The following is a 12,653-nucleotide window of genomic DNA, read 5'->3' on the forward strand; positions in this document are numbered from 1 at the left end:
TGCTCTAAAAATGAGCTCCTTTTTAAATAACTATTTCTTAAGCCATGCTGTACTTAAACAACTTTTCAGCCACATTTGAAGTCAGTTCTGTAAACATAATGATATCTCCAGCATAGGTGGCATCTGCAAGACAGGCGTGAAAACAAGTCCTTGAGCACTTTACATGCCCAGCCCAGCAAACACTTAGCTGTAAGTATGTAAGTAGCCCTCTGAAATCACAGAAATAAGAACAAACTTAGGATCACCTGCAGGATCAGATCACATGTGCAGTGGAGTAAAATAATAAGTCTTTAATACAGAAGAGAGTATCTGATAGTTAACTATTTAAATCAGAAGTTTAATACACTTTAAATGCACCTGGCTATAATTATTCCCTGAACCATTAAGTAACAAGGAGAAAGGAGTCGCCGTTTTTTATATTCCATATATAGTGCCCACTTTGCCTGTTTCTAAATTAAATTCTTACCAGCCCTCTGGTGACCATGACAGACTGCTCTCATTAACAGTGCTGATGTGCAGATCCAGGGTAATACTGAAAACTGGCAGATCGATCAATGGCCCCTGTGCCAGCACAGCAGACACCTATCAGTAATAGACTAACTGAGAATCCAAAGAGAACATACAAGGAACACAGCTTGTAACATTTGTTCCTGTAAACACAAAGAGCTACTTAAAAATTCTTTTATCTCACCAATCTTCTCTTTGAATGAAAAGGAAATGTGTAGTCAAGTGATAAAATAATGTTACCACGTTTAAAGATAGTGATGAAAACAAACTTACAGTCTGGTTTTAGATATCTGGTCCCAGATGAGAAATTTTATTAACTCTAAAAATGCAACAGTGTATGCCGTAGCAGATGCTTCCCACCCAGAACTCCTTTCTGGAACAAATTAAGCAGGTGTAAAATTAGAGCCCTGAACTAGAAACACAGGAATGTGCTGTTCTTTTTTCTATCTCTTCAAACACACTTTTGAGACAAACCCTTTAGCATCACAAATACTATTCCTACAATAACGTATTCACATTTGAAATGCATATTCAATTAGACACTTTTTTCCTGACTGGAAAATAATTTTGGAACAGTCACAAAAGTGCTACATGTCTATGAAGAAAAGCAAGGACTGAGAAGACAATTCTACGTAGGAGCAAGTTTCCAAGAACAGGCATGCAGAAGCGACCTTAGAAATTGATCAGTGGCGCTAACATATTTCACGTATGGGACCCAGTAGGCGTTTTGTAGAGTTTCAGTACCAGCAGTAAATACAAAGATCACCTTTCCAGGAGCGCCTAGGAGGACTCCTACTCCAAGCACGTGTTACTCCGATGAAAATCTTGTACGTGCTAACCAATACGTAAACTGTTCGAGCAGTCACACCATCAACAGGCTCAAACCGCACCTCACGCATCTCCCAGGAGAGCCAAGAAGTGAGGCTGGGTGTTTCTGACAGCTCCAGGCACGTCCTTTACACCTCGCCAGTAGCACAAAAACTACAACCGGTATTAAATAGCGATGTAGCTGCTATTAGAATTAGAACAACTAAGAAGTCTTCCTGATGGCTTTAGCAATCCTTAGATCTAAGGTCATCAAACTGTTGGCTTGGCCCAAGCAAACCAGGCTGAGGCCCCCTGAGCCCTTCTGGCAGGCGGTCCGGGAGAGCAGCAACAGATGTCAGAGCCGTGCTGCCCCTCAGACACGAGCCCCAGCTCCTGACTAGCCAGAGGATCCACGCTCACACCGCTCCCTCTGTAACTCACCAAAAAAGCCTTATTTTCATTTTATTTTTAACTCAGGTCGGCTGTCCCCCCCCCCCTTCCCCGCGCCGAGCACGCCTTCTGCTGCGGGCGAGGCGCCGCTGCCGCAGCCGCTGCCCCGCCAGGCCCGAGGCGCCTTCCCCGCGCTGCAGCAGCGCCGGCCCGGCCCCAGCGCAGCCCAGCGCCCGCAGGGGAAGCGCGGCCCGCCCGCCAGCACCGCCCGGCGGAGCCCCACGGGGCGCCGAAGCCCCTCCGAGGGCTGCGGGAAGCCGCTGCGGCCCCGCCGTGCCCCACGGGCGGCCCCTCAGCCTCGCCTCGCCTCGCCTCGCCTCGCCGCCCCCCGCCTACCTGCCCGGCCCCGCCACCCCGCGGCTCCGGCAGCGCCGCGTCCGTGTTTTTGGGCTGTAAATCGCCTTTTCCGTCAGGGCAACATCACTTCCCGTGCGGGCCGGGGCCGGGGATGGGGCCGGGGCAGGGGCGGGGGCGGCTCCTCACGGACGCGGGGCCCGCCCCGGCCCCGCCTCAGCCCCGGGGGCTCAGCCCGGGAGCTGCCCGCGGCCCCCCCGGCTCTGCCCAAATTCCTTTGGCACGAGCCGGGCCGGCTCCTCGGCTGCACCCCCCGAGCCGTCACCCTGCCGAGGGCACGGCCCGGCCGCCGGAGAAAATCCATCAGAGAGAGGCACGAGGGGCTGCGGAGGCGAAGCGGCCGCGGCCGGGTGCGCAGCTCCTGCCCCCTGCCGGCCCCCTGCCCGCCCCGGAGCTCCTGCCCTGCAGCCCCGTCCCCCCGCACCGCTTCGTGCAGCCCCTCTGCTGAGACGGGCCCGGAGAAAGCCGCCTGTCATCCTTACGGACAGACACAGCCGTGCCCTTCCAGGTGGGCTGTTCAAAATAAAATGGGGCTGTCAAGAAAGGAGTTGCTGGAGTCGCCTTAGCAGTGTTTGTTGATGTCAGTGACTTGTGGCCTTTCCTCACGTCCAGATATCAGGCACCCCTCCGCTGCGCTGCCTTGTCCACCTCCTACCGCTATACTCCCCTCTTACACTCCCCTCTTCTGTGGAGTCTACTGACTGTCTCTCGGTATCACATTGTTCCTGACTTCAAATAAAAGCACAGCCAGGGAAATTTCTTCCATTGTGATTTCCAAACAGGCTTCTGCGTCAGGACCAAAGCCTCCACATCTGTATGTTCGTGTTTCTTTTTAGATGAGTTAAAGTCTTGAAATAGCTACTCACCTCGCATCCTCAAGTCTCAGAATGACGTGCACCTAGGCTACCGTTGTTCTACCGAGCTACGTGCTGAAGCACTTCCCCAAGCACCACCTGACTTCCAGGCAACCTTAACTCCCCCAGGACCCTCCCGATTAAATAACTCTTGACCTAACAACCCCAGGAGATGTTTTGGGTTTTTGTGTGTTTTGTTTGTTTGTTTGCTTGCTTGTCTTGTTTTTTGTTTTTGTTTTTTTTTTTTTGTCTCTGAAGCACTTCTGGTCATGAGCGTTGTGTAAGTATTCTCCCCGCTGATGACCAAGCCCAAGGGCAGAGCCCTTGCACAACACCGGATCTGGAAGAGCTCTGCACCTGCTCCACTCAGATTGCTGGCGATGCCGCAACCACGAGGCTCCTTTCCACTCCTTCCTCTCGTTAAATGTGGGAGAGGACTGAAAAACGTGCATGCGCATGTGTGGTGAGCATGCACGTACAGGTGTTAACACACAGGAACATAAGCCAAAGCTGGGCGTGGATCTCTTATCAGCCAACAGCCCAACTGTGCCCCACAGAGCTCAGCTATTCGGGTCTGCATCCGCGACAAGCAGACAAAAACGGGGTTTATAGTTCGGGAAAACCCACAAAAAGCACCAAACACAACGACGACTCTTTTCCCAGTTCCCTGATGGTGATTCACACGTGGACACACGTACCTTAAAGCATTCAGATTTTTATGGGTATTTCCGCGCCCCTACAGGCCGGTACCGAGCGCGGTCCCGCCTCCTGCCGGCGGCTCGCCGCGGGGCCGGGCCGAGCAGGAGGCGCCCTCTGGGGCCGGCAGCAGCAGGAGGGCAGCGGGAGGAGCCCCGCGCGGCTCGGGGGCAGGCGGCCGGCGCGGTCCCGGATCCCGCTGGCGGCGGGGACGCCGTCTCCTCACCGGGCGCCATCTCCTCCGGCTCCCTCAGGGCTTCTTCCCCGGCGCGGCGTCCGTCGGCGGCTGCTCGGGGGGCTGCTGAGCGCCGGGCGGCTGGAAGAGGGGCCGGTAGATGTAGAGCCCGCTGACCACGCCGAGCGCCACGGCCAGCGCCACCTGCGGCAGCCGACCGCCCATGTTGCCGGCGGGGACGCGGAGCGACGCGGGCACGGGCACGGGCACGGGCACGCAGCGACGAGGAGGGAAGGGCCGGCGCCGCCGCCCCGCTCCTGAAGGCCGAGAGGAGCCGCGCCGAGCAGCGCGGAAGGAGGAGGCGCAGCCGCAGCCGCAGCCGCAGAGGTCGCGCAAGCGCCGCGCCGCGGCCCCGGCGCCGCCCCCGCCGATGGAGGCCGCCGCGGGGCCGCTGCTGCCGCGGGGCCGGCCGCAGGCGGTGCGGCTCCGGCGGCGGCGCTCGGTGCTGTACGGGGCCGGCCGCGGGGCCGCCGCGCAGCCCGGCGCCGGTAAGCGGGAGGGAGGGAGGGAGGGAGGGAGGGAGGGCGGGCGGGACGGCCGCCGGCGGGGCGCGGGCCCCTCACCGGCGGGCGGTGCTTCCGCAGGCGCTGCCGGCGGGACCCCGGCCCTGACGGCGCTGGCGGTGGGCGTGCGGGTGCTGAACTGCGCCCTGGTGCGGAGCAGCTTCGTGCCGGACGAGTACTGGCAGGCGCTGGAGGTGGCGCACCGCCTGGCCTTCGGATATCCTTTGGCGGGGCGAAGCCGGCGCTCTGCTCCCCGGCCGGGAGGGCGAGCGGCCGGAGCGCGGCTGAGGCGGGGGCTCGCGGCCTCGGCCCGTCACGGTGCGTCCTTAACGTGCGCAGCTATGGGCACCTCACCTGGGAGTGGGCGCAGCGCCTGCGGGGCTCTGCCTACCCGCTGCTCCTCGCCGCCATCTACAAAGCCCTGCAGCTCCTGGGCAAGGACGACGTGCAGCTGCTGGTGAGTGGCGCTCGGCCAAACAAACGCAGCCACTGCTTAGTTCAGGCAGAAGTGCTAGCTAAAGAATCATACAGTTATATTTTAGTCACGGGGAGTTACAGAAATTCAGTAACTCTCTTACAATTTTTGTGTCTAAGTCGTTGACTAATACAGTAGGGAACTGGAATTCTTTGAACTCGGACTATAACAGATATTGCTGCAAGTGAAGTTTTGTCTTTGCTTACGTAGATATGGATTCCTAGACTGGTACAAGCAGTTTTGGCAGCTTTTGCTGATGTGAAGCTTTATTTATTAGTGAGACACCTTGAAAATGCAGAAACAGCAAAGTATGTGGTGAGTCTCAGACTTTAAAAATTTTTTTGCATGGTAATTAACACTGCTACAGTGTGACCAGTGGTAAAATGATGCTAAGTCAAGCCTCAGAATTAGCACCGCTATTTAGAGCTATAGAACTTGTTTTAACACATCTCCTTGTGCATCCCCTTGTTCACAATTATTTTCAGTACTTCTGCCAGCTCTGTTCCTGGTTTACATGGTATTCCTGTACCAGAACTCTTACAAACACCATGGAAACTCTTCTTACCATTTTTGCCCTTTACTACTACCCAATAAAAGGTTCCAAGACGGGGAGCAGGTGAGAAACTTTCTACTAACAGTACTGATAATCTTTGGCTTGGGATAACAACAGATACCATTTAAAATGCTGACTTCTGTCTTAGGATTTAAAGCAACCAGAATACCTCACATAGCAAGTAGCACCAGCAACTGTGGTATTTCCTCTAGATTTTTTTTTTGAAGTAGTAATATAGCTGGTATACAATATGACTATTCTCCAGTTATTTACCTGAAGTGTCACTCTACAACAAACCTTAAACTAAGCTTTAGAGGGTTGAAGTTTGTGGTAACTTGAGAAAAGATAACAATTGTTTAGGTGCAGCCATAGATAAATTTGTAGTCACAACTTTCTTTACCAGCTATTTTAAAACAAGTATGCGCTCCTAATTAGTGACTCTATTGCTAATGAGACAGTTATGTAGCAGGCAACCTTTCTAGTAAAACAAAGAACCTGCACTCAGAGAATCGGTTATCTGGAGCATGCAGAACTTTGGGTCAGGGATATGACAATATTTATACCGAGGAAACATCACTGTCTGCAAAATAATTGATCAGATCTTATAAGTTTACTTTTTATTTTTGTTCCCTCATTCTAGCTGCAAATATTTAACACTGATAGCACTTGCAATTGTTATCCGTCCCACCGCTGCTATCCCATGGATACCTTTGGTCTTCAGTCATTTTTTGCGAGAACAGAGGAAAGCAGACCTCATCCTGCACAACTGCATTCCAGTTGGGTAAGTTCCTTCTGAATTTAAATTGACTGTTTGCACCTATATCTTAAGATTGATTTTAACACCACATGCTGCGGCAGAGACAGAGGACTCAATACAAAAAAGCTGTTTAAACACAGGGGGGGGAAAAAAAAGTTTAAAGAAGAGTTATGCTTCTTTGAAATGAATGTGTATGCTGTGTAGAGTCACAGAGAGAGATTTCCTAAGGACAAAAACACTAACATCATTCCAACTTATCCTGCTATTATGCCAAGGATACTGGGTGATAGCAGACGGCCACTGTAAAGTGGCCATGAGTATGGATAATCCTACAAGAGTTTAGGAGTAACTTCAAGTTTTGACAGCAATTTGGAGAACAGTACAATCTGATACATAAGCAATAGCAATGCAATCAACTTTTGTTTTTTTTTCAGATTGGTCACATTGGGAATCTCTTTAATAACTGACCGTGTGTTTTTTGGTGAGGTAAGTAGCTTTAAACTCAACTTACAAGACAAAGATTAATACTAACCATTTTAACACAGATGATGTGGACTTGTCTAAATCCTGTTATTTCTGTAGCTAGACTGTGTCTGGCCTATCTTCTGTAAGTATATCTGAAGTCATAGATTCTTAAACACTGACTTCTTAGTTATTTTAAATGACAAACTGTTACTTCAAATGAGCTCTTAGTAAATCAGTAGTTTTTAATGGTATACTGTAAACCTTATACACTTCCTTCTGTAACTGCCAAAACAGGAAGTCTGTGATAAGAGATAGTAGAAAAGATGCAAGTATGAATGAAAATGTCACTTGAGGCTAATGATGACCATATAATTCAATTTAGATGTTGATTTTTCAATTTGGATTTTTAACTTTTTTTCCCTCCCTCCCTTGAACATCCCAGTGGGTCCTGGTTCAGTTGAACTTCTTGAAATTCAACGTGCTGCAGAATTTAGGAACATTTTATGGTTCTCATCCTTGGCACTGGTACTTGACCCAGGGACTACCGATTATCTTGGGTACCCATCTGCCTTTCTTTATTCATGGCTGTGTGCTGGCACCAAAAAGGTATCGCATCTTTCTAATGACAGTGATCTGGACAGTGTTAGTATACAGGTAATTTCTCTTAAGTACAATTACAATCTTTCGCTAGTTGTGTTCTTTTCATCAAAGGTCATGTCCTGTCTACAACAAAGCATGGTATTCAGGTTAAATGATAGAAAATTTAAAACTATTCAAATACTTGAGAAAAGGCAGTCAATTATGCAATAGTCTCTAGAACTGAAGGTAATACTACCATTTGTATTATTAGCATACACGTGTGTTTAGTTAGACCCTGAAATATTAAAATAATTTGGCATGAAATTCAGTGGGAAATGGAAAAAACCTCTGAATCACCTAAGAATCGTGTAAAGAATAACAGATCTGGTTAGGAAACCCTTCACTAGATGTCTGTTAATGAAAATACTCCATTATTTGCTTCTTTAATACATCCCCAGTAAGGGTTTTTTTGACTTCTAAAACTTAGTTCATTCACAAGTTTATACACACCTTTTAAGAACATTTATCACAGGGATGAATACACAACTTGAAGAACTAGAAAAGAAGGTAAGCTGTTTCTAAAGCTTCAGTTAACTGTAGATTAAGCAGGAGACTTTCAGGCAGGAAAAGATACAGCAAGTTAGTAAATACGAAGTAGTAAACAGTATCAAACTACAGTAGTAACAGTACAGCAAAACAGTAGCAAGGACACAAATATTGTCCTGTCTTTCAGTCCAGCCCCAAACTTCATGTAGATCTACTGGCTTTAGGCCTTTCTTGATTCCCTTAGTCTTGTAAGAACCTGTCTGGTTCCCATCACAAGTCCTGCAGTAATCCCACCACCAAAAAAAAAAAAATTGAATGGAGTGAAGTTGTGTTAGCAGAGGTGAACGTTACTTTGGGAGATACGAATGTGTACTTGCATCTTAGCTCACCATCCACCCTTTTTCTTGCCTTTTATTACAGAAAAGTCATGGGTAAAGTATTTAGTATTCATAGAATCAGACAACTTCATTGCTCTATCACAGTAGCCAGGCACTTTTATTAATGTGTGATTTAAACTGATGAAATCATCTTAATTTGAATGCTCTTGTTACATTCTTAAAAAGAGATTACTCTAAATTGATAACATGCTTTTAAGTATGTTTATGTGCTCTTATAGTCCTCCATGCTCTAAACATATTTTGTTAACAGAACTGATGTATTCAGCTTTCTCTCTATAGTACCATATCTGTTTTATTACAGCACGTTGAGCCATAAGGAATTCAGGTTCATCTATCCAGTACTGCCATTTTGCATGTTTTTTTGCGGTAAGAATTTGGTTTTAAATGTCTTGCAACCTTTTGTATATATAACGTTTACCCAAAGACAGACAGTTAATACCGAATGTAGGTATTTGACAAAGGATTACTAGAAGTAGCCTAGAAAAAAGGATGAAGAACAGTAAATGAATGAAATACACAGGAAGAAACCTTAGCATGGATAAAAGTATTTCCTACAAGAAAAAAAAATTGCTTCAGCGACTCCTAACTTTAATGCAGTGCCACCCTTACAGCAAATTTTGTTGTTTCCTTTGTAATATTTCTCCACTCACTTCTCTAAAGTATGCGCAGGCAATTGCATTTGAGTATGAAAAAACTCATGTGTTCAGAAATTATTTTCTAGACCTGAATCTGGAGTAGCATCATCAACTAAGAGATGATGATAGTTCCTTTGTCTGCTCTTGACTAAACTCTAGGTGGAGTCTACTTCCACAGCAGTTTGGAGAACAGTTAACGTGATAGCTTTTTCCTTAAGGCATAGTACAGCAAGTTTGTTAAACCACAAACAACATCCCTAAACTAATGCAGTTAACTTTTAAATGAACTAAAGATAGCTTGCATGAACTGCTGAACTGGCATCTGACAACTGCAACCTTTTTATACAAAACAAAGCGCCTAATAGTTATTTTGCAGAAACAAAGGTATTAGCTAGACTACTATAATATCTGTACAAAGAGTCAAATCATGATGTAAAACTTTATCTACTGGAAAGTTATAAAGGAAAGATTCAAATTTCTAGAACTTACGAAGCTAGATAGCTTTAACATAGAAGTTCAAAAACAGATCAGAGAAAATTGTAATTTTTTAACCTATTTTGTTAGTCTTAACAAAAGTAAATCTTAGTTCAGTAGTTTTGCTGCCAGAAAAGATCAAATAAATAATGTCTTTGGTTAGTTCGGTGCTCAGTTTAATAGCAGATTTAAGAAGAACCAGTTCTACTTTACATGCAGGAAAATGTCCAGTCAGACCACTTTTTTGTTAATCTGTCTCAGTTTTTACACCTATAATAGAATAAGGTCACTTCCTCAATTTATCAAGAGAAAAGTATGATCTAGATACTTTTGTAAAGAAAAAAAATGACAGAATAGTTTTTGATAACTCAGTGATTGCAACAAGGTCTTGAAATTGCTCCAAACATTACAAATAAAAGCAGAAAAAAGTTTGTTAATTTTCAATTCCTAAGTACACCTGAAGATAAATTAAAGCTATTTCACAAAAGCAGTTAAAAATGCCTGTAACAGAATGTTTCCACATGTTTAAAGCAGACTAAGTATCAGACTTTGTTTTCATCTGAGATATCTGCAATTTGTTAGAACATGGGCTGACTGAAGTCTTCTTTAAATTACTTGTGCTATGCTACTGGCTTCTGAAACAGGTCTACTCTAACTTGTTTCTTTTGGTTCTGTAAAGGTGGTCACAGAGCTAGGCTGCATAAAACATTTTGTCTCATGATACTGACAGGAATGAATCACATTATCTCCCATCAGGAGAAATGTGTCTTCTTTCTATTATTACCTCCTTCAAGAAAAGGAGTGAGAAGGGAATAAGCTTCTCCAAGGATGGTAGCTCAAGAACAACTAACAGTAAGGATCGTAACAAACGTATAAAGGGAATGCTATAGTTTCAGCATGTTGGAGATAAAGAATACCACAATCATACCAGAGCATGTGTTATCATTTATTCTGGCTCTACTTGGATGTGTGAATCACAACACATCAGTAAGTCGCTGTATACCATTCATCCAAAGTAATGGATGAACTATTATTTCCCCACAAAAAGAAGTAAAATAAAACTAAGCTCTAGAGAGATAAAACACTGGCTTCAAAGTTTTACTTCTGGACTCCGAAGGACAGACATGGATTTAACATTTACACTGTTAAATCCAACAGTAATGGATTCAAAGACTAACCTTTGAATTCCCATTTTCCAACAGTAAAGACTGCAGCATATTAAAACACTTCAAAGTACGGTTTTCAACTAATAGTTTTCAGAAGTACTATGCAGAATTAAATTTTTGCTTATCATAAACTTACTTAAATGTTTCTCTAGGATTTTCTTTAAAACATCTAAAAGCATGGAAGAAGTCTGCAGCAAGCTTCCTGCTTGTATCAAACTTACTCCCAGCCCTGTATACAGGCTTGATTCACCAGAGAGGCACTCTTGATGTTATGAGTCACGTGCAGGAACTTTGTAAGGACTCTAACCAGTCACAAGCTTTTGTCTTCATCATGATGCCATGCCACTCCACTCCATTTTACAGGTAATAAAGTAACTAGCAGTTTATTATATTAAAATCCAGACATTTTAGCAGAAATTATATTTTTTTCCTAAACCTGTCTGAGCTGGATAAATGTAAGCAGGAAGTTTGTTTTTCATACCACTAAAAAAAAAAAAATGAATACAGAAAATAAGCTAACTGTGCTTACACCACAGAATAAGATTCACAATCTACGTTTTATTCAGTTTTTGTAAAATAGCTTTGTATGAGGATATGCAGCAGACTTAAGACAGTATTTCTTATAGCTTCATTGTGGTAGTTTTTGTAACAAAACTAGACTCACTGTTATAGTCAAAACATTTTAATTTTACCTTTACTTCTGCTGCTAGAAGGTAAAGAAATAAAATTAGTAACATACAATCATAGAATTCACTATTCCAAAATGTTTGTAATATATCCTGGAAAATAACACATTGAAGCAGATATAAACCATGAAGCTGATGTGTAAAACTATCTTTCATTTAAGGAACTGATGCTTTGCAGAGGATGTTTGTATTCAGAAAAGTCTGCTTTCTGTGAACTGCTTAAAAGCACTCACAGCAGCTTGGAGCTGAATCTACTTTCTCTAATTCTGCTTTCATATGAAGTATAGAAGGGAAGAAAACATTGGCTGTGGAGGGGGAAGAAACCTAATTATTCAATTTTTTTTGACTGATGTATTCTAGTCATTTCATGTCTTCATCAGTTTATTCTGAAGTTTGTTTTGTTTTTCTCCCTAGCCATGTTCACTGTCCTCTAAAAATGAGATTCCTTCAATGTCCCCCAGACCTAACTGGAAATGAAAGCTATATTGATGAAGCAGATGTGTTTTACTTAAATCCACTTGGCTGGCTTAATAAGGAGTTTTACAATGATACATTATTACCTAGTCACTTGATTTTCTTCAGCGTGCTAGAACAGGTATGGTAACTGCAGGATGAAACAAACTAGTTTTGACGTAAAGTTACAGGAGAAATTGAGAGAATTATAATTGAGATTTTTTAAGTATTGTCTGTAGTCTTTTTAAACACTTAAATGAAAAGTGAACTGCCTAGTCCATAATATACTACAGATACCATCCTGGCGATACGTCCTTAACATTTGCACATGCCCTCCATATGAATTCTGCATGCCATAAAGTAAAGTTTTCTGGAAGAATTTTCCTCCTGTCATGTTAAAATAAATGCCTGTTCCCAGAATCATACACTTTTAAGTAAGAAACAATGACAAGCAAAAATGCCATTAGTCAGCATACCTCTTCCCCTCAATTCTTTTATGAGGGCCATGTACTCAAACAACAGCATCTGATGAAGATACTCTCCAGACGAGATCAAACAGAATAGCTCTCTGCCCCTCTGTAGCAGTTCTTAAATAAGTGACAAAACTTCCAGGGGATTAATGAATTGACGGTTTCCAGAAGATTTTGAAACACTGAAATACAGTTTTTGAGTGTGGAAACTAATGTATGTTCATTTACAGGAAATATCATCATTTCTAGCTTTAAAGGGCTATGAGAAAACAGCCACCATCTTTCACACTCACGTACCTCAAGGACGAGTTGGAAGCCATATCTACATCTACAGAAGAGGACTGAAATGAGTCGTACCTGAAGATAAGTTTCTAGACTAATGATCTAATGAGATCAGTTTTCCATAGCAATAATATGCTTAGAAGATCTTTTACTGCAGAAAGGAGAGAGTAGTGAGTCTGAAACTGAGTAAGTCAAAATGGAAGGTTTGATGAGGCAACTATTGACTGTTTTGAAACACAAAAACCTCTTCCTGAAGGCAACTTCAGTGGCACTATGTCAGGGTGGGGGTGTTAACCTCTTACAACATT

At 44.4% G+C, this 12,653-nt stretch overlaps 2 protein-coding genes across 6 annotated transcripts in view; one reads left to right on the top strand and one right to left on the bottom strand.

The window, feature by feature from the left end:
• The window catches only part of RAB27A (RAB27A, member RAS oncogene family), a 34,932-nt gene extending 32,707 nt beyond the window's left edge, over positions 1-2,225 (bottom strand). Inside the window, exon 1 of one of the 5 annotated variants that reach the window (XM_082768906.1) lies at positions 2,101-2,225. The gene's annotated coding sequence lies outside the window, so the exon portion shown is untranslated. Of the gene's footprint in view, positions 1-466; positions 488-780; positions 851-2,100 lie in introns of those variants that run through there. The other 4 variants (XM_082768909.1, XM_082768908.1, XM_082768910.1 and 1 more) reach the window with 4 other exon arrangements.
• Positions 2,226-3,673: 1,448 nt separating this feature from the next.
• On the top strand, positions 3,674-12,589 carry PIGB (phosphatidylinositol glycan anchor biosynthesis class B). Its single transcript, XM_082768905.1, has 12 exons — positions 3,674-4,391; positions 4,488-4,622; positions 4,745-4,863; positions 5,092-5,196; positions 5,367-5,497; positions 6,075-6,215; positions 6,626-6,677; positions 7,099-7,310; positions 8,481-8,545; positions 10,607-10,817; positions 11,555-11,735; positions 12,294-12,589. Exons 1-12 carry the CDS (start codon positions 4,067-4,069, stop codon positions 12,411-12,413), a joined length of 1,797 nt encoding a protein of 598 aa, XP_082625031.1. The 5' UTR covers positions 3,674-4,066; the 3' UTR covers positions 12,414-12,589.
• Positions 12,590-12,653: the final 64 nt, after the last annotated feature.

Source organism: Aythya marila (assembly GCF_965140915.1).
Source record: "Aythya marila genome assembly, chromosome: 11".
NCBI classification, from domain to species: Eukaryota; Metazoa; Chordata; class Aves; order Anseriformes; family Anatidae; genus Aythya; species Aythya marila.

Coding starts and splice junctions, on each gene's coding strand:
- PIGB (XM_082768905.1), top strand. CDS start 4,067: ATGTTGCCGGCGGGGACGCGGAGCGACGCGGGCACGGGCACGGGCACG. Junction 4,392..4,487: donor CGCCGCGCAGCCCGGCGCCG/GTAAGCGGGAGG, acceptor GTGCTTCCGCAG/GCGCTGCCGGCGGGACCCCG. Junction 5,197..5,366: donor CAGAAACAGCAAAGTATGTG/GTGAGTCTCAGA, acceptor AATTATTTTCAG/TACTTCTGCCAGCTCTGTTC.